At 38.0% G+C, this 19,305-nt stretch overlaps 6 protein-coding genes and 1 pseudogene across 7 annotated transcripts; all 7 read right to left on the reverse strand.

Moving 5' to 3' along the window:
- Nucleotides 1-2,629: 2,629 nt before the first annotated feature.
- LOC135136436 (UDP-glycosyltransferase UGT5-like) lies at nt 2,630-4,275 on the reverse strand. The gene is made up of 3 exons (XM_064065698.1): nt 4,038-4,275; nt 2,960-3,989; nt 2,630-2,909 (listed from the first exon to the last, which is right to left on the reverse strand). Exons 1-3 carry the CDS (start codon nt 4,273-4,275, stop codon nt 2,636-2,638), a joined length of 1,542 nt encoding a protein of 513 aa, XP_063921768.1. The 3' UTR covers nt 2,630-2,635.
- Nucleotides 4,276-5,135: 860 nt separating this feature from the next.
- LOC135136131 (UDP-glycosyltransferase UGT5-like) lies at nt 5,136-7,030 on the reverse strand. The gene is made up of 4 exons (XM_064065264.1): nt 6,629-7,030; nt 5,768-6,577; nt 5,500-5,719; nt 5,136-5,453 (listed from the first exon to the last, which is right to left on the reverse strand). The coding sequence occupies exons 1-4, from the start codon at nt 6,876-6,878 to the stop codon at nt 5,168-5,170; spliced, it is 1,566 nt and encodes a 521-aa protein (XP_063921334.1). The 5' UTR covers nt 6,879-7,030; the 3' UTR covers nt 5,136-5,167.
- Nucleotides 7,031-7,104: 74 nt separating this feature from the next.
- Nucleotides 7,105-9,209, reverse strand: LOC135136132 (UDP-glycosyltransferase UGT5-like). 2 transcript variants are annotated; one of them, XM_064065266.1, is made up of 4 exons: nt 8,949-9,209; nt 8,593-8,875; nt 7,515-8,547; nt 7,105-7,457 (listed from the first exon to the last, which is right to left on the reverse strand). In XM_064065266.1, the coding sequence occupies exons 2-4, from the start codon at nt 8,828-8,830 to the stop codon at nt 7,172-7,174; spliced, it is 1,557 nt and encodes a 518-aa protein (XP_063921336.1). In that variant the 5' UTR covers nt 8,831-8,875; nt 8,949-9,209; the 3' UTR covers nt 7,105-7,171. The 2 variants fall into 2 exon arrangements, with proteins under 2 accessions (XP_063921336.1, XP_063921335.1); XM_064065265.1 differs by having other exon boundaries at nt 8,945-9,209.
- Nucleotides 9,210-9,298: 89 nt separating this feature from the next.
- Nucleotides 9,299-11,110, reverse strand: LOC135136130 (UDP-glycosyltransferase UGT5-like). Its single transcript, XM_064065263.1, has 3 exons — nt 10,720-11,110; nt 9,637-10,669; nt 9,299-9,589 (listed from the first exon to the last, which is right to left on the reverse strand). Exons 1-3 carry the CDS (start codon nt 10,967-10,969, stop codon nt 9,304-9,306), a joined length of 1,569 nt encoding a protein of 522 aa, XP_063921333.1. The 5' UTR covers nt 10,970-11,110; the 3' UTR covers nt 9,299-9,303.
- Nucleotides 11,111-11,516: 406 nt separating this feature from the next.
- On the reverse strand, nt 11,517-13,288 carry LOC135136229 (UDP-glycosyltransferase UGT5-like). The gene is made up of 3 exons (XM_064065418.1): nt 12,956-13,288; nt 11,876-12,908; nt 11,517-11,829 (listed from the first exon to the last, which is right to left on the reverse strand). Exons 1-3 carry the CDS (start codon nt 13,200-13,202, stop codon nt 11,544-11,546), a joined length of 1,566 nt encoding a protein of 521 aa, XP_063921488.1. The 5' UTR covers nt 13,203-13,288; the 3' UTR covers nt 11,517-11,543.
- A 2,434-nt stretch (nt 13,289-15,722) lies between these two features.
- Nucleotides 15,723-17,952, reverse strand: LOC135136152 (UDP-glycosyltransferase UGT5-like). Its single transcript, XM_064065292.1, has 4 exons — nt 17,866-17,952; nt 17,162-17,819; nt 16,082-17,114; nt 15,723-16,034 (listed from the first exon to the last, which is right to left on the reverse strand). Exons 2-4 carry the CDS (start codon nt 17,514-17,516, stop codon nt 15,749-15,751), a joined length of 1,674 nt encoding a protein of 557 aa, XP_063921362.1. The 5' UTR covers nt 17,517-17,819; nt 17,866-17,952; the 3' UTR covers nt 15,723-15,748.
- Nucleotides 17,564-19,285, reverse strand: LOC135136053 (UDP-glycosyltransferase UGT5-like; annotated as a pseudogene).
- Nucleotides 19,286-19,305: the final 20 nt, after the last annotated feature.

Here is a 19,305-nt window from a genome sequence, read left to right on the forward strand (position 1 = left end):
TTTTCGATTTTTAAAATTTTAGTTTTTTCCACTTTTGCACTTTTCTATTTCTAGATTTTACAATTTTTCGATTTCTCAGTTCCTCGAAGTGTCCGTTCTGGGATTTTCAGTTTTTTTCGATTTTTCAATTTTTAAGTAATTAAGGTTTTCCAAGTTTTCAATTTTTCGATGTCTCGATTTTTTACTTTCGCCAAGTTTCAATTTTTCGATTTTTTAAATTTTAGATTTTTAATTTTTCGATTTTTCAGTTGTTCAATTTTTCAATACTGCAATTTTTCGATGTTTCGATTTATTAAATCTGCGCTATTTTGGTTTCTCTATTTTTAAATTTTTTGACTTCTCGCATTTTATTTTACACTTCGAGATTTTTGAAAAAAAAAATTACAATTCTTGGATTTTTCAATTTTTCGAATTTTCAGCTGTTCGATTGTTCGTTTTTCAACTTTCGGTTTCTCAATTTTTCGATATTTAAGTTTTGGAATTTACATATTCAGTTTTATTATTGTTCAATTTTTCCATTTTTCAATTTCTCGATTTTTCAATTTGACAATTTTTTAATATTTTGGGTTTTTGATTGTCAATTTTTCGATTTTTCAATTTTTAAGCAATTAAGGTTTTCCAAGATTTCAATTTTTCGATTTCTCGATTTTTTACTTTCGCCAAGTTTCAATTTTTCGATTTTTTAAATTTTAGATTTTTAATTTTTCGATTTTTCAGTTGTTCAATTTTTCAATACTGCAATTTTTCGATGTTTCGATTTATTAAATCTGCGCTATTTTGGTTTCTCTATTTTTAAATTTTTTGACTTCTCGCATTTTATTTTACACTTCGAGATTTTTGAAAAAAAAAATTACAATTCTTGGATTTTTCAATTTTTCGAATTTTCAGCTGTTCGATTGTTCGTTTTTCAACTTTCGGTTTCTCAATTTTTCGATATTTAAGTTTTGGAATTTACATATTCAGTTTTATTATTGTTCAATTTTTCCATTTTTCTATTTCTCGATTTTTCAATTTGTCAATTTTTCAATATTTGGGTTTTTGATTGTCAATTTTTCGATTTTTCAATTTTTAAGTAAAGTTTTCCAAGTTTCAATTTTTCGATTTTTTAAATTTTGGATTTTTCGTTTTTTCAAATTTTCGATGTTCTAAATGTTCGGTTTTTCAATTTTTTGGCGTTTAGATCTCTGTATTTTTCACTTTTCGATTTTTTAATTTTTGGATTTTTTAAATTTTAGATTTTTGATTTTTCGATTTTTCAGTTGTTCAATTTTTCGATGTTTCGATTTATCAAATTTGCGCTATTTTGGTTTCTCTATTTTTAAATTTTTTGACTTCTCCCATTTTATTATACACTTCGAGATTTTTGAAAAAAAAAAATGTATCACAATTCTTGGATTTTTCAATTTTTCGAATTTTCAGCTGTTCGATTGTTCGCTTTTTCAACTTCAGGTTTCTCAATTTTTCGATATTTAAGTTTTGGAATTTACATATTCAGTTTTGTTATTGTTCAATTTTTCCAATTTTCAATTTCTCGATTTTTCAATTTGTCAATTTTTCAATATTGTGGGTTTTTGATTGTCAATTTTTCGATTCTTCAATAAATATTTCGAATTTTCGTGAGTCAAGAGGGCAGAGCTTAACTGCAAAATCCGTATTTCCTTACAAAAAATTGCCATTTTAAAGGTGTTTTAAGATTCTAAGAATAAAAGAGTCCATCACAATTGAGATGGGGTGGGTGGGCGGGGTTTATATTTTGCCTCTTTTCTTAATATACACAATTTTCTTTGAACAACACGATACTCAAAAACATATTTTTAATTTCTTGTAAAGAAATAAGTGTTTTGCAGTTAAGCTCGGCCCTCTTGGTTCTCGGCGAATAAAAAGAATCATCACAATCGAGATAGGGTGGGTGGGCGGGCTTACATTTTGCCTTTTTGTTTCGATATATGTAGACTTCCTTTCACAACAAGAAATTTAAAACATGTTGAAATGAAAATTTGTATAAGGAAACATCGATTTTGCAATTAGGCTCCACCCCATTATTGCAAAATCTTATTTCTTTGCAAAAATGTACCATTTCAAGCATGTTTTAAGATTCTTGTTGTGAAAAGAATTCTACACATGTTAAAACAAAAAGGCAAAATGTTTGCCCGCCCACCCGCCCTGTCTCAATTGTGATGATTTTTTTTATTCGCCGAGAACCTAGAGGGCGGAGCTTAAGTACAAAAAACTTATTTCTTTACAAGAAATTAAAATCATGTTTTTGAATGTCCTGTTGTTTAAAGAATACTATGTATATTACGAAAAAATGGCAAAAATGTTAACCCCGCCCACCCACCCCATCTCTATTGTGATGATTTTTTTATTCTTAGAATCTTAAAACAGAAGAAAAGATGGCTATGTATATTAAGAAAAAAGAAGGCAAAAAATAAGTAGTACTTAAATGTCTAATAAAAATCCGGATGGCAGACAGACAGACAGACGGACAGACGGACAGACAGACAGACAGACGAAAACGGGATACTTATTTCTTCGTAGTCCTTTTGACAGAACTGTCCTCGCTCTTGAAGTGCGGCCTAATGAATCCGACTTCGAGAAATTATAAAAATTTTTCGTTAACCTCTATAAAAATTAATTAATTCGTCTTTATTTTCTGTGGCTTACTTTTTAAAACTAGTCTACAAAAAAGTTTCCTTATTATTAAAATCGTTATCGTGATTGACACCAACATGAAAATTACAATATCGAGCAAAAAATATTGGTACCAAGGCATATCCACCCCTGCCACTCTTAAATGAGGCGCCCCTTTATGCCTGATGACGTATTCCACCCAATATATAGCTGTTTCCTTCGGACCAACATGACGATCATGAAATATCTTCGATCTTCGTTTAGCGTTAGTTTTATATCTGCAAAAATTATATCAAACAACTCAGCTATAAATCAGAGAAATACCCACCTCGGATTTTTCAAAATTTCTTGAATCTTATTCTGTAAAGACTGTTCCGAAATTTCCTCATACGGTAACACGAGTCCATAAACATTATTTTCAGCCAATTTGGCGTTTATGGTTTGATCCCCAAAAATCGGAATCGCTAAGACCGGAACACCATGATAAACAGCTTCCGTCGTGCTTAGAAGACCACCATGTGTTATAAATAATTTGACATTGGGGTGTGCTAGGATATCTTGTTGTGGCAACCACTTTCCAGTTTTTACATTTGTCGGCAACTCCGGAAGTATATCGTCTTCCCACTTCCATAAAACCGTTTCTTCCAATTTCGAAAACGCTTTCAAAAAAGCTTCAAGTTTCTCTTTAGGAAACTGCGAGCTTTTGGCGTTGGAACCCATACTGAAATAAATAACCCCTTTTTTGGCGTCGTCCAAAATAGTTTGCAGATGTTGCGGGAGTGCTTTTGGTGTTTGGACGTGAATCCCGCCTATTTCAATCATATTAGGTACGTGCGGTACCGCCTGACTGGTACTAGGGTGCGAATTTAAAAAAATTATAGACGCGTTGTAGATAACATCGTCGATGTGTGGACCACCTGGTAAATATTTTTTTACTATGTCGCTTTGTCTGGGATAAACGTACAACTTGTACACCAATTCGTTCAAAATATACGTACACGTGTTCACCAATCTTTCAACGAACGTCATTTTTTCCGAAAATTTCAAAAGAGTGTCAGGTACATATGCTGTCGGAGCCGGGTTTCCCGTTAACGTATTAACCCAGAAATTCGCTCCAAGAGAACTAAATATGATTAAAGGTGCCTTAAAATGTGTGGCTAGAGCATGTAATGCATCATTCAGAAACTGTTCCACTATTACAACATCAAAAGTTTCCTTCGACTTGATCAATTTTTGAAAATTTGGGTGTTTGAAGACGGATTCGACTTCGTCGGATGTCATAGCTAGACGAACGGCATTCAGAAAAGGGTTTGGTCCCTCGATAGTAAAAAAGTTGAGTTCGTTTTTGCTCTGTTTTTCTAAAAATGGAAATGAGGATTTCGTGCTTTGGAGTCATTGGGTACTACCTTGTATGTCTTCGAAAGCTCCAGTGAGTTGTACTTCTCTATACGAGCTTGTGGGTGGGTTTGCTTCCACGAAAGGGCTTACCATGGTTATGTCATGTCCTTTCTCTGCTAAAGCTTTTGCTAGGGAGCTTGCAAGGATGTAGTGGCTGCGTTCGGGTAAAGGAAAAACTATCAAAATTCGGGCACTTTGAACGGTACTTAGACCGAGTAAAAACAACAACGTGAAAAGTACTTCCATTTTGTCACACAGTTTAAGTGATAATGGAGTAGAGGAACGGGTCAGATTACACTGGTCAACAAAATTCAATTTTTTCTGTCTAACTTTGACATAATTGTAATGTTTTCGTTTAATTAGTCTCTGTGTTTGCAATAAATGGCATAAACCTTATAACTTAGCTCAATTAAAAAGAAAAATGCATATTTGATGTTAAAAACAAAAAATCAGGTAAAACAATTTAATTTTTGTATCTTTAACGGCAAAATGTGATGTATTAACAAAAGAACAACCATAATTAAGAACAAACAACGATTGTAGTTTAAAAAACGAAAAAAAACAAAAGAAACAGACGTTTTTTCGGTTGCCTCCTATCGATTTTATTGGAGATCTCTCGCTTGATGGTTCCGCAGTATTCTGCGAGCATTTAGGTGTTCCATCGATCTTGGTAACGTTTTTCTATCGACAAAATGCCCAGATGGAAGCGTTCTCTATGTCCGTCACTCACGTCGTCATAATTTTTGGGGAAAAAATCGAGATGCGAATACATAAAATTCACTTTTAAGAATATGTTAATTTTAAATTTTTTATATGATGATAACATGTTTTCTACTTACTAAACGTAGTTTTCTTATTGTTTCCCAAGAAGTTTGTAGCAATTTGATCACAAAAAATTACACCTTATAGAAAGTTTCCTATTACTTAATAGTACGATTTTTGTATTTTTCAAAGGATAATATTTTAAGATTACTTTTAAATGAGAGCTAAGTTTTGGTTTAGCTGTTTATAATATCATTTAAAATTGTTAATTAAATAATAATTGGCTGCTATAATAAAAGTTAGAGCTTAGCTGTTGACCAGTGTTATGTAATAAAGTTTATCAGTCATGTTTATTAATTTATTATCTGTGCTACAATTATGCGGTTTTCTTTTTTTTGTTATTGCGTTTTGAACACACTTTTTGGCAAATCTTCTTCGTTATGAAACACGTAACAACCAATCCCAAAGATGCGATTGTAATAATAGCTGCAATAACATCTAGTAGAAGATACTGGTACCAGGGAAGATCAACCCCTGCCACTCTCAAGTGTGGTGCTCCTCTATGTTTAATCACGTATTCCACCCAGTAGACAGCCGTGTCCAAAGGGCTAACCGGTCGATCGTGGAAAAGGTCAGATCTTCGTTTGGCGTTTTCTTTGTACCTAAAACCAACTGTCAAAACAAAGTGTCTAAATAAACTAGACGTACTTTGGATTATCCAATATCGCGTTGATATTTTCCAAAAGGTTTTCCTCTGAAATTTCGCCATAAGTCAGGAAGCGCCCGTAACCATTTTTGACACTAAAATGCGCGTTTTGCATCTGGTCACCATAGATGGGTATCGTCAGAAGGGGTACTCCATGGTACGCACTCTCAATCGAACTGACAAAACCGCCGTGCGTGATAAAGAGTTTTAAATTAGGATGGGCTGAAAACCACAAGTACTACAAAAACACCATATTGATCCCAAATTTACCAAAAATGTCAGACTGCGGTGCCCATTTTATTATTTTTACGTTTGAAGGTTGGTCCGGAAGCTCATCGCCTTCCCATTTCCACAAAACCTTCTGTTTCAGCTTGGAAAAAGCCTTAATAAACTCTTGTCTCTTCTCTGGTGGAAACTGAACCCCCTTGAGGTTCGAACCCATGCTGAAATAAACCACCCCTTGTTTAGCGTCGTCGAAAAACTCTTGTAAGTCTTTGGGTAGCTTGTTTGGGGGTTTCATATGAAGACCTCCTACTTCGATCATGTTGGGGACGAAAGGTAACGGTTGGTTTAGACTCGGGTGGCCATTAATCAGAAACAAAGAAGTGTTATACAAGATATCGTTCAAATCACCCCCTCTTGGAACGTACTGTTTAACGAAAGCGTTGTGTTGCGGAAACACATAGAAGTAATAAAGAAGATAATTGAAGACATCGAGAAGACTATTGGTCAATCGGTCGCAGAAAGACATGGGGTGGTAGTACGTAGCAAGGACATTTGGGACATAGGACGACGGTGAAGGATTTCCCGCTAGAGCATTGATCCACATATTTTGCCACACAGGACTCACTGCAATCAAAGGGGCATCGAAATGTGTAGCGAAAGCTTTGAAAGGGTCGCTCAGGAAATTGTCTACAATGACGACGTCGAACTTCTCGTCGGAATGTAGAAGGTTTTGGACATTGGTGTGGTTCAGAATGTGTCCAATGAATTTGGTGGCCATGGTTGCTACGACGTAGGCGCCCACGAAAGGGTTCAAACCTTCCCGTTTGAACATGTTCCATTCCCTCTTTGGGTCTTCTATAAATGAAAAGAAACAATGCAAGGGAAGGTAGATGGTTTGGTACTTACTTGGTTCTTGATCGAAGAGCCCGGGTAACAATATGTCTCTATATTTTCCAATTTTGGGTGGGTCTTTTTCACCAAAGGCGTTGATGACGGTTACGTCGTGTCCTCTTTCTGCTAGTTCTCTGAATAGAGCTCTGGCTAGATGATAGTGGCTGTGGCCGGGTAAGGGGTAAATACCCAAAATTCGCGCACTATTGGTGGTACATATTAGAGTTAATAATAATAAAAGACCGGCTAAGGTTGGATTCGCCATGTTTGTGGCCAAACACGTACATATCACTAATCTGTTATTTCATGGTCTGTTGATATAAATAGATTCTCGTATTGTCTGATAGTAAGTACTTGAGATAAAAAATCACCACGTAAGTTTTAAAAGGTTAGGATTAGTTTTTAAGGTTTTTGATATTGTGTAATTTTTAGTCCTAAGTATTTGTCGTTGCATTCATCGTTATCTCCGCTATCTATGCATTTACTAAACATTTACTTTATATTAGAATTTATTGGCACAGTCATATCCTGACAAACATCGGTACTTCAAAAACAAGTTTAGTGTTTTTTTACCTTATTGGTTTTTGGCTTGGAATATAATTTTTTGCAAACTACTTTAACTACATAATACGAAACCACCACAAAACTCAAACTAACTAAAACCAGAAAACCCATGACATCCAGTAAGTGATATTGGTACCAGGGTAGATCCACAGCTGCGACTCTCAAGTGTGGTGCTCCTTTATGACGAATGGCATACTCGATCCAGTAGATTGCGGTATCCATTGGACCCACCAGACGATCATGGAAAAGCTCGGACCTCTTTTTCGCATTAGTTCGATATCTGCAAATCACAATTTTACCAGTAAAACATAGTTATAATCACTCAGTTGTAACATACTTGGAGTTGGTCAAAATTTCGTGAACACTTTGAGCAAACTTTTCTTCAGTCAGCTCGTCGTAGGACAACGCAAGCCCAAAACCGTTATCCACAGCGGTTTTGGCGTTCAGTTTTTGATCACCAACTATCGGAATGGCCAGGACTGGCACCCCGTGGTAGATAGTCTCAGAAGTACTCAGAAACCCGCCATGTGTGATAAAAAGTTTGACGTTTGGGTGCGCGAGAATGTCCTGTTGGGGCAACCATTTCGATAGCTTGACGTTCTTAGGTTGTCCCGGTAGAACATCGTCTTCCCACTTCCACAGAACTTTTTCTTTCAATTTCGAAAACGTTTTTAGTACTGCGTCTCGTTGCTCTGGTAGGAAATCGGCACTTTTTAGATTTGAACCCATGCTGAAATAAATGACTCCGTCTTTCGCGCTGTCTAAAAATTCCTGCAAGTCTTGCGGTAGTTTCTTGGGTGCTTTTATGTGAAAGCCGGCAATGTCGATCATGTTGGGGACGTACGGCACCGGTTGGTTGGTACTCGGGTGAGAATTCATCAACACAATCGAGACGTTGTAAAGTACGTCGGAAATATCTGGACCGTTTGGTATGTATTTTTTAATCCGGGCATTCTCGCTAGGGTACACATGCACGTGATAGTACACTTCGTAGAGTGCTGTTAAAAGAGTATTTACAAGTCGTTCCCGAAACGTCATCGGTACTGTATAGCCTAGGTTCATCGCAGGAACGTATGCCGGAGGCGCAGGATTTCCCACTAGAGTGTTGACCCAAAAGTTCCCTCCTATAGTACTCAGTACTATCAAAGGCGCTCCGAAATGTGTAGCTAACGCTTTTTGTCCATCATTCAAAAATTGTTCCACTATAACAGCGTCAAATTTTTCCTCGGAATGAATAAGTTGTTGGACTTGTTCATTGCTCAAAACCTTTTCCATAATTTTCGGCAACATGTGCCCAGCGAAAACGACCGAAAAAAAGGGATTCAAGTTTTGTCGATCCTGCATACCCATTTTTTGTTCCTTGAACATTTCTACACTTTCGTTGTATTAAAACAAGTTTGAGTTAAGGTACCTACCTTGTATGCTGTTTTGGAGTTCCGTGACGACTATGTCTCGGTACGCTCCTTTAGTTTTTGGTGGTTGCTTCTCACCATAGGCGCTGATTACGGTAACATCGTGGCCCTTTTCTGCTAAACCTTTCATAAGAGCGCTTCCAAGGATGTAGTGGCTGCGTGACGGGGCCGGAAAAATACCCAAAATTTTTGAACTGTACCCATAGTGGATTATCGCCAAAAGTAGTAGTACGTTCTTCATTGTATCACCTAGTAATCGGATCCGGTGGGTCTATGTTTGTGGAAACTAGAGAGAGGTATTTTGTTATCAGGTAAATAATAAAAGTAGTTTTTATAAAACTCAAATTGCACTTACGTACTGCATTATTTGCACTTTTAGACATGAGTACCACTTCGATCACTGATAATCGTGTTTTCTGTACCCAAGCGGTGTAAACTCTATCTAGATGACTCAACGAGTGCGTTGTGCAAATAAATTAAAACTATATTTATCTTGTTTGTTATTCCAGTGCATCTACGCCACATCTATTAACACCTTTTTATTTGTTTCTTGACGTACTCTTTTGTGACTGAATGTTTGAAAAACACAGCTAACTAGTCACTTTGAATTACTCGACACATTTTTATCACTTTATAAGCGAACTATCATCGCCCTTCTCAGTAGTAGAGATAAATTTGAACCAAGGTTACAGTAATTTATAGGCGCCTGATAATTTACGTCTGCTTTAATTTTTTACCCTTCTGTTTGTTACATATTTTTCTACAAACCGCTCTGACTGAATAGTACGAAATACATCCAATAACCAAACTAACTAAAAATAGAAAACCAATTACGTCTAACAGGTAATATTTGTACCACGGTAGATCAAGAGCTGCGACTCTCAGGTGTGGCGCTCCTTTATGCCGAATCACGTACTCGATCCAGTATATTGCAGTCTCCATTGGACTCACCTGCCTGTCATGGAAAATTTCCGACCTCTTTTTCACGTTATTTCTATACCTACGATAATTGTTTCCAGACAATATTCATAAAAACGTTATACTTACTTAGGATTATTTAAAACTTCTTGAATAGTCTGCGTAAGCCTGTCCTGAGTAATTTCACTATACGGTAACATAAGACCAAAACCGTTGTTCATAGCAGTTTTGGCGTTTAATTTTTGGTCACCGAATATCGGAATCGCCAAAATGGGTACCCCGTGGTAAACGGTCTCAGTGGTACTCAAAAAACCCCCATGCGTAATAAAAAGTTTCACATTTGGATGCGCTAGGATATCTTGTTGGGGCAGCCACTTAGACAATTTAACATTCTTCGGCTGCCCAGGCAGAACATCCTCCTCCCATTTCCACAAAACTTGTTCCTTCAACTTCGACAACGTCCTCAAAATCGCGTCCCGTTTCTCTGGTGGAAAATCAGCACTTTTCAAATTAGAACCCATGCTGAAATAGACGACACCGTCTTTCGCGTTGTCTAAAAACTCTTGCAAGTCTTGAGGGAGTTTCTTTGGTGGTTGTACGTGAAACCCTCCAATATCGATCATGTTGGGTACGTACGGCACAGGTTGGTTTAGACTCGGGTGAGAGTTCATCAAAACGAGTGAAACATTGTAAAGTACGTCAGAAATATCAACTCCATTCGGTATGTACTTTTTAATTCTGTGATTCTCGTTAGGGTATACATAAAAATGGTAAAATAATTCCGTCATTACGGACAAAATCCCATTCAAAAGTCGCTCACTAAACGTCATGGGGACCGAATAGTCTGTCAGTAACATCGGGATATAGGACGCAGGGGCAGGATTCCCGACTAACGTGTTCACCCAAGAGTTCGCCCTCACGGTACTCATCACTATTAACGGGGCCCCGAAATGAATCGCTAGTGCTTTTTGTGCGTCATTCAAAAATTGTTCTACTATCACGACATCAAATTTCTCGTTTGAGTAAATCAGGTTTTGGATTTTGTCGTCCCATAACAACGGTTCCATTATTTTGGACATCGTGTGTCCCATGAACACGGTTGCAATGAACAGGTTCATATTTTCCCAATCGGACATCTTCGGTCTTTGTTGCTTCTCCACTTCTGCAACCTTCAATTATCACTTGCATTAAAAAATAAGTGTTTAGACGTACCTTCCACTTTTTTCATGATTTCTGTGACGACTATGTCGCGGTACGTTCCTTTGGTTTTTGGTGGTTCTTTCTCACCCAAGGAACTAACCATGGTGACGTCGTGACCTTTCTCGGCTAAAGCTTTCAGGAGGGTACTGCCAAGGATGTAGTGGCTACGTCCTGGAGCGCCAAAGATGCCCAAAATTTTTGCACAACTTCCATAGCGGCTTGTTGTTAAAAAAATTAACATCACTATAACTATGTTCTTCATTTTTTTCTAATTTGACGTTAAAATGCTTGACTTAAAAGTGTTTAAGTTTAATTGACACGATTTGCGCTGGTTTATTTTGTGACATAGTCTGATCTACTTTCATTATATTGAAAGGATGAGTACGAATAAGTAACTCCAGCTGCCGCGCATATATCAACAGTCAGATATTGTTTGGCTCCCTAAAACGTGCTCTGAATTGTTATGTAATGAATAAACACACTTATATCAAAATTAGTATTACGACGCAAAAATACATGACCTTAAGCTTAAAATATTTTAGAATTGAAAAACCTGATGTTATCTATTTTATCTGTAAAGTTAGAGACATTTTAAAGGTACTCGTGAGGTTCCAGCATAAGTCAAAACTATTTTTAAATAACAAACACACATGAAGAGGATACTTGAGACTGAATATCTTCCAATATTGTGTAATATTCGTTGTCACAATGATAGTGCTAAATATATTTATTAAAGTCATGCCAAATCATTACATCTACAAACTTTGGTACTTTGGTTATTTTCTCAAATTTGTAGAAAAAAACAACGATATATTGTAATTTTTATTGATGTAGATTTACTTTTGTTTTAATTTTTTACTTTTACGTTTGTTGCATATTTTTTTACAAATCGCTTTAACTGAATAGTAGGAAATACATACAACAACCGTACTAACTAAAACTAGAAAACCAAGTACATCTAACAGGTAATATTGGTACCACGGTAGATCAAGACCTGCAACTCTCAAGTGTGGCGCTCCTTTATGACGAATCACATACTCGACCCAGTATATCGCTGTCTCCATTGGACCCACCTGTCTATCGTGAAACGTCTCAGAAATCTTTTTGGCGTTATTTCTATATCTGCAAACGACAATTATTTTCAGACCACTTTCATAAAACCACATACTTAGGATTATTTAAAATTTCTTGAATACTTTGCGTAAACCTATCCTCAGTAATCTCTTGGTACGGTAGCACAAGACCAAAACCGTTGTCCTTAGCAGTTCTGGCGTTTAATTTTTGGTCACCAAATATAGGAATCGCCAAAATGGGTACCCCGTGGTAAACGGTCTCGGTAGTACTTAAGAAACCCCCATGAGTGATAAAAAGTTTGACATTTGGGTGCGCTAGAATGTCTTGTTGGGGTAACCACTTAGACAATTTAACATTCTTCGGTTGCCCAGGCAAAACATCCTCCTCCCATTTCCACAAAACTTGTTCCTTCAACTTCGAGAACGTCCTCAAAATCGCGTCCCTTTTCTCTGGAGGAAAATCAGCACTTTTCAAATTAGAACCCATGCTGAAATAGATGACACCGTCTTTCGCGTTGTCTAAAAACCCTTGTAAGTCTTGAGGGAGTTTCTTTGGTGGTTGTACGTGAAACCCTCCTATATCGATCATATTGGGTACGTACGGCACAGGTTGGTTTAGACTCGGGTGAGAGTTCATCAAAACAATGGAAGCATTATAAAGTACGTCAGAAATATCAGGTCCGTTCGGGATGGATTTTTGAATCTTCGCGTTTTCGTTAGGGTATACAACCAAAGCGAAAAATATTTGCCCGAATACATACAAAAGACTGGTGACAAGTCGCTCACAAAACGTCATGGGGACCGAATAAGCGGTCTGTATCATTGGAATATACGACGTAGGGCTAGGATTTCCAACTATCGTGTTCACCCAAGAGTTTGCCCCCACGGGACACAGAACTATCAAAGGTGCCCCGAAATGTGTTGCTAGTGCTTTGTCTGCATCGTTCATAAATTGTTCTACAATGACTGCATCAAATTTTTCGTTGGAATGAATCAATTTTTGGACTTTTTCGTTTCGTAGCGATGGTTCCAACATCTTGGGCATGAACAGCCCTATGAAAATGGTTGAAAGGAACGGGTTCACGTCTTCCCGGTCGAACATGTTCATATTTTGCTTCTCCATCATTTCTACAACTTTCGTGTACTACATAGATTAAAAGTAGCTTGAGACTTACCTTTTCTGTTTTCTAAAATTTCTGTGACCACAATGTCTCTGTAAGTCCCTTTGGTTTTCGGTGGCTCTTTTTCACCGAAGGCACTAATCACGGTAACGTCGTGTCCCTTGTCGGCTAAGGCTTTCATTAACGTACTGTCAAGGATGTAGTGGCTACGTCCTGGTGCACTAAACACACCCAAGATTTTTGCACAACTTCCATAGTGACTTGTTAATAAAATTAGTATCACTGTAACTGTGTTCTTCATTTTGCTATTCCAAACCGAAATCACTCCTGGAGGCCGAACAGTGATAAAGATTTATCGAATAGTGACAACATTTCTAATTGTCACTACTTTATGATACTTTATCTCATAAGTGCTCTGTTTGCTTACTTTCGACATATTGAAAAAGATATCCAACGAACGCGCATGTACGAAATCGCTGGAGGAAATAGAGGTGTTAATGAAACACTATATTGTTACGAAAGAAACGCATACGCCGCCTATGACTCTTCTAGTTTTTATGTGTTTATTCTGGTATGACTCATCGACCGGGCGGCGCGGCGTTCGCTGACGAAAAACCTGGAAGCGCAACTCGTGATGGGCAACCCAGAAAACCCTCGAAGCGACGACATTAGTGATGAACATCTGTCAAGAGACTGCATACTCCGACGTACCACAAACTTTTCAAGAGAGGCTTGCTACATAAACCTTGGCAAATGGCATTCGCGACGTTGAAGTTAAGAGGGTCCTACAACTATCAAGTTATCAGATTCGTGCGCTGGAAGTGGAAGCAGCGTACAATTGTTCAAGAACCTGTCACAAAGAAAAAGCAGCTTAGAAATTCCGGCACTAGAGCTCGTTCATCTAATCGATTATCAACGGAATTTAGCAAGAGAGTTTCTGCAGAAACACAGTGGAATGTTTGCATCTGGAGAGTCCTCTGGACGCACAAACATACTCCGACATCAGATAAACACTGGAGATGCGCAACCGTCAAGCTCCACGAAGACTACTAAGGAGGACACTGATATCGGGCCGTTATGTTATTTGCCAATATTAGTCTTATCTTAGCAGGGAATGGCCCCGCCCACCCACCCTTACTTTTCTTAGAGGATGCCATTTGCGAAAATCAGTTTTATCTTAGCAGATGCTAATCCCGCCCACCCGCCCTCTATTTTCTTAGAAGGATGTCATTAGCCCAAATCAGTCTTATCTTAGCAGGTATTAGCTCTCTAAGAAAATAAAAGACGAGTGCGTGGAGCTAGTACTAGCCAAGATAAGACTGATTTTGGCAGATGACATACATTTTAAGAAAATAAAGGGCGGGCGGGTGGGGCTAATACTTACTAAAATAAGACTGATTTTGGCAGATGCCATACATTCGAAAAAAATAAAGGGTGGGTGCGCGGGGCCAATATTTGCCAACATAAGACTGATTTTGCCAAAAGAGATACCTTCTACCCTTCATTTTCTTGGAGAGTAGATTATTTGGCAATATCAGTCTTATCTTAGCAGGACTAGCCCCGCCCACCCACCCTCACTTTTCTTAGAGGTTATGTAATTTGCCAATATTAGTCTTATCTTAACAGGGAGTAGCCCCGCCCACCCACCCTCTCCTTTTTTCTTGGTTTTGTTTTTGTTTATAATTTATGTCTTATAATTTTTGTTTTGAAAAATTTGTAGGTTAAAGATTTTTAAGTCAAGGATTACTGGATTTATAAGTTGTAATGAAATAATATACATTTCCGGTTTACTGTACTAATGCGAAGAGCAAGAGACAGTATTTACTCATATTGTGATTGATATAATCTAAAAGACGACTTAACTAGAATTATAGTAGTAGACTATACTAAGGAAGTATTGTAAGGGGGTCAATCTGGCGTTTCATGATTCCTAGTGTACTAAAAAATAGATCCTCCGTTTCCGTCTGTTTGTCTGTCGTGTGTATCCCATTTTATTATTAAATTTTATAGGTATTTAAGGAAGGGGGGGGGGGGGTTGTTAGCTAAGCAAAATTTGTCTGACCATCCCCACCAACAATGTGATAACGTTCCCTTAAAATCTTGCATTTTTAATGTAATTCAAATTTCATAGTTTATACATGGTTCATGGATTTGCTTTAATTTTTACCCTAGACACCCATATTTTTCCTTTCGCTATGTAACGTAAAAAAGCTTTTTTTTTACATTTTTATCATCGTCCTTTTAGCATTTTGGTGAAATTTTTCATCACGTGTATTTAAAAATCAATATCTTTATTATTGATGGAAATTTCGTAGCAGGACAGCCAGCTTGGTCGGAAATATCAGACGAGTCACCCTCTGTCATGCAGTTGGTGGTTCCGACCACTAGAACCCAGGAAGTACTTCGAAAGGTGCACGACGGTGGTTCTGGCCCTCATTTCGGAATCAACAAGACTTATTCTAAAGTTAGGGAGAGATTTTACTGACGATCAGAATGATGACTCATCGCCGATGACGCGGCCGGCCGGCGCTCGCTACAGAAAAGCCTGGAAGCGGAACTCGCGATTGGGATTCGAGAAAGACCTCGATGGCCGCACATCTATAAGGACGTGTATGGCTCTGTAATTAGTCGCATAAATCCGAGTTACTAAGAAATAGATTGTTGAGTTTAACCCACACCTATTTTAATCATTCGTTCAATGTCAAATTCGTTGTCGCAATAATAGTGCTAATTGCGTTTATTAAATTCATGCCAAATCATCATAGCTAGAACTTTGATACTTTCGTTATTTTTTTAATTTGTAGAAAAAAACAACGGTAGATTATGTTGTAATCTTTATTGGAGTAGTTACTTTTGTTTCAATTTTTTAGTTTTACGTTTGTTGCATATTTTTTTACAAACCGCTTTAATTGAATAGTAGGAAATACATACAACAACCGTACTAACTAAAACTAGAAAACCAAGTACATCTAACAAGTAATATTGGTACCACGGTAGATCAAGACCTGCAACTCTCAAGTGTGGCGCTCCTTTATGACGAATCACATACTCGACCCAGTATATCGCTGTCTCCATTGGACCCACCTGCCTATCGTGAAACGTCTCAGAAATCTTTTTCGCGTTATTTCTATATCTGCAAAAGACAATTATTTTCAGGCGACTTTTATAAAAACCTCATACTTAGGATTAGTTAAAATTTCTTGAATACTTTGCGTAAACTTATCCTCAGTAATCTCCTGGTACGGTAATACAAGACCAAAACCGTTGTCCATAGCAGTTCTAGCGTTTAATTTTTGGTCACCAAATATAGGAATCGCCAAAATGGGTACCCCGTGGTAAACCGTCTCGGTAGTACTTAAAAAACCTCCATGAGTGATAAAAAGTTTGACATTTGGGTGCGCTAGAATATCTTGTTGGGGTAACCACTTAGACAATTTAACATTCTTGGGTTGCCCAGGCAAAACATCCTCCTCCCATTTCCACAAAACTTGTTCCTTCAATTTCGACAACGTCCTCAAAATCGCGTCCCGTTTCTCTGGTGGAAAATCAGCGCTTTTCAAATTAGAACCCATGCTGAAATAGACGACACCGTCTTTCGCGTTGTCTAAAAACTCTTGCAAGTCTTGAGGGAGTTTCTTTGGTGGTTGTACGTGAAACCCTCCAATATCGATCATGTTGGGTACGTACGGCACAGGTTGGTTTAGACTCGGGTGAGAGTTCATCAAAACAATCGAAGCATTGTAAAGTACGTCAGAAATATCAGGTCCGTTCGGGATGGATTTTTGAATCTTCGCGTTTTCGTTAGGGTATACAACCAAATCGAAAAATATTTGCCCGAATACATACAAAAGACTGTTGACAAGTCGCTCACAAAACGTCATGGGGACCGAATAATCGGTCTGTAGCATTGGAATATACGACGTAGGGCTAGGATTTCCAACTATCGTGTTTACCCAAGAATTTGCCCCTACAGCACTCAGAACTATCAACGGCGCCCCAAAATGAGTCGCTAATGCTTTATCTGCATCGCTGAAAAATTGTTCCGCGATCACTGCATCAAACTTTTCGTTAGAGTGAATCAATTTTTGGACTTCCTCGTTTTGTAACGTTGCTTCTAGCATCTTGGGCATGAAAAGCCCCATGAAAACGGTTGAAAGGAACGGGTTCACGTCTTCCCGATCGAACATATTAGTATTATACTGCTTCATCATTTCTACAACTTTCGGGTACTACATAGATTAAAAATAGCTTGGGACTTACGTTTTCTGCTTTCTAGAATTTCTGTGACCACAATGTTTGTGTAAGTTCCTTTCGTCTTCGGTGGTTCTTTTTCGCCATGGGCACTGATCACGGTGACGTCGTGCCCTTTTTCGGCTAAGGCTTTCATTAGCGCACTGTCAAGGATGTAGTGGCTGCGTCCTGAAGCGCTAAAAACGCCCAAAATTTTTGCACAACTTCCATGGTGGATTGTTGTTAACACAATTAGTATCACTGTAACTGCATTCTTCATTTTGCTATCCCAAACTGAAATCAGTCGCCTAAAAACAACGTTTCTACTTGTCACGATTTTGCGATAGTTTATCTCGTAAGTGCTCTGTTTGCTTAGTTTCGACATATTGAAAAGGATATGCAACGAAATAGAGGTTTTAATGAAAGACAATATCAAAACAAAACTTTTCTATAAACCTTCTGGCATACGAAACACGTAACAATCAAGCCCAAAGATGCGATTGTAATAATCGCTGCAATAACATCTAGTAGAAGATACTGGTACCAGGGAAGATCAACCCCTGCCACTCTCAAGTGTGGTGCTCCTCTATGTTTAATCACGTATTCCACCCAGTAGACAGCCGTGTCCAAAGGGCTAACCGGTCGATCGTGGAAAAGGTCAGACCTTCGTTTGGCGTTTTCTTTGTACCTAAAACCGACTGTCAAAATAGAGTGTCTAAATAAACTAGACGTACTTTGGATTATCCAATATCGCGTTGATATTTTCCAAAAGATTTTCCTCTGAAATTTCGCCATAAGTCAGAAAACGCCCATAACCATTTTTGACACTAAAATGCGCATTTTGCATCTGGTCACCATAGATGGGTATCGTCAGAAGGGGTACTCCATGGTACGCACTCTCAATCGAACTGACAAAACCGCCGTGCGTGATGAAGAGTTTTAAATTAGGATGGGCTGGAAAATAAACGTAGTACATAGATGACTATATTGATCCTCAAATTTACCAAAAATGTCAGGTTGTGGTGCCCATTTTATTATTTTTACGTTTGAAGGTTGGTCCGGAAGTTCATCGCCTTCCCACTTTCACAAAACCTTCTGTTTTAGCTTGGAAAAAGCCTTGATAAACTCTTGTCTCTTCTCTGGTGGAAACTGAACACCCTTGAGGTTCGAACCCATGCTGAAATAAACCACCCCTTGTTTAGCGTCGTCGAAAAAATCTTGTAAGTCTTTGGGTAGTTTGTTCGGGGGTTTCATATGAAAACCTCCCACTTCGATCATGTTGGGGACGAAAGGTAGGGGTTGATTTAGACTCGGGTGGCCATTAACCAGAAACAAAGACGTGTTATACAAGATATCGTTCAAATCACCCCCTCTTGGAATATACTGTTTGACGAAAGCATTGTGTTGGGGAAACACATAGAAGTGATAAACAAGATAATTAAAAAGATCGAGAAGACTGTTAACTAATCTATCACAGAAAGACATGGGGTGGTTATACGTGTACAAAATATTGGGAACATAAGAAGGGGGTGAAGGATTTCCCACTAGAGGGTTAATCCAGAAGTTTTGCCACACAGGACTCACAGCAATCAAAGGGGCGTCGAAATGGGTAGCGAAAGCTTTGAAAGCATCACTTAGGAAATTGTCGACAATGACAATATCAAACTTTTCGTCGGAATATAGAAGCTTTTGGATATTTGTGTGATTCAAGATGTGACCCATGAAGGTGGTGGCCATGGTTACAACGACGTAGGCTCCGACAAAAGGGTTCAACCCTTCGCGTCTAAACATGTTCCTTTCTTTGCCTTTCTCTTCTATAAATTAAAGACAGTTATAATGAATTGAAAAAACACGGTTTTGGCTTACTTGGTAAATTATCGAAGAGTCCTGGTAACAATATATCCCGATATTTTCCATTTTTGGGTGGATCTTTTTCGCCAAAAGTGTTAATAACGGTGACGTCGTGCCCTCTTTCCGCTAGTTCTCTGAATAAAGCTCTACCAAGATGATAATGGCTGTGACCTGGTAAGGGATAAATACCCAAAATCCGGGCACCATTGGCAGTATATACTTTAATATGTATTAAAGTCAACAGAAAGAGACAGTTTAAGGTTAGAATCGCCATGTTTATCAGTCGGTCATGTACACTTACTGATACATTATGTCATAGGCTT

Source organism: Zophobas morio, unplaced genomic scaffold, assembly GCF_036711695.1.
Source record: "Zophobas morio isolate AGI-343-1 ecotype UQ-CSIRO unplaced genomic scaffold, CSIRO_AGI_Zmor_V1 ptg000026l, whole genome shotgun sequence".
Taxonomy (NCBI): domain Eukaryota; kingdom Metazoa; phylum Arthropoda; class Insecta; order Coleoptera; family Tenebrionidae; genus Zophobas; species Zophobas morio.

Coding starts and splice junctions, on each gene's coding strand:
- LOC135136436 (XM_064065698.1), bottom strand. CDS start 4,275: ATGGAAGTACTTTTCACGTTGTTGTTTTTACTCGGTCTAAGTACCGTT. Junction 3,990..4,037: donor AGCTTTCGAAGACATACAAG/GTAGTACCCAAT, acceptor TTCCATTTTTAG/AAAAACAGAGCAAAAACGAA. Junction 2,910..2,959: donor GAAATTTTGAAAAATCCGAG/GTGGGTATTTCT, acceptor TAATTTTTGCAG/ATATAAAACTAACGCTAAAC.
- LOC135136131 (XM_064065264.1), bottom strand. CDS start 6,878: ATGGCGAATCCAACCTTAGCCGGTCTTTTATTATTATTAACTCTAATA. Junction 5,720..5,767: donor ACCGCAGTCTGACATTTTTG/GTAAATTTGGGA, acceptor TGTGGTTTTCAG/CCCATCCTAATTTAAAACTC. Junction 5,454..5,499: donor GCGATATTGGATAATCCAAA/GTACGTCTAGTT, acceptor AGTTGGTTTTAG/GTACAAAGAAAACGCCAAAC.
- LOC135136132 (XM_064065266.1), bottom strand. CDS start 8,830: ATGAAGAACGTACTACTACTTTTGGCGATAATCCACTATGGGTACAGT. Junction 8,548..8,592: donor ACTCCAAAACAGCATACAAG/GTAGGTACCTTA, acceptor ACGAAAGTGTAG/AAATGTTCAAGGAACAAAAA. Junction 7,458..7,514: donor GAAATTTTGACCAACTCCAA/GTATGTTACAAC, acceptor TGTGATTTGCAG/ATATCGAACTAATGCGAAAA.
- LOC135136130 (XM_064065263.1), bottom strand. CDS start 10,969: ATGAAGAACATAGTTATAGTGATGTTAATTTTTTTAACAACAAGCCGC. Junction 10,670..10,719: donor AATCATGAAAAAAGTGGAAG/GTACGTCTAAAC, acceptor TGAAGGTTGCAG/AAGTGGAGAAGCAACAAAGA. Junction 9,590..9,636: donor GAAGTTTTAAATAATCCTAA/GTAAGTATAACG, acceptor CAATTATCGTAG/GTATAGAAATAACGTGAAAA.
- LOC135136229 (XM_064065418.1), bottom strand. CDS start 13,202: ATGAAGAACACAGTTACAGTGATACTAATTTTATTAACAAGTCACTAT. Junction 12,909..12,955: donor AATTTTAGAAAACAGAAAAG/GTAAGTCTCAAG, acceptor CGAAAGTTGTAG/AAATGATGGAGAAGCAAAAT. Junction 11,830..11,875: donor GAAATTTTAAATAATCCTAA/GTATGTGGTTTT, acceptor TGTCGTTTGCAG/ATATAGAAATAACGCCAAAA.
- LOC135136152 (XM_064065292.1), bottom strand. CDS start 17,516: ATGTCGAAACTAAGCAAACAGAGCACTTACGAGATAAACTATCGCAAA. Junction 17,115..17,161: donor AATTCTAGAAAGCAGAAAAC/GTAAGTCCCAAG, acceptor CGAAAGTTGTAG/AAATGATGAAGCAGTATAAT. Junction 16,035..16,081: donor GAAATTTTAACTAATCCTAA/GTATGAGGTTTT, acceptor TGTCTTTTGCAG/ATATAGAAATAACGCGAAAA.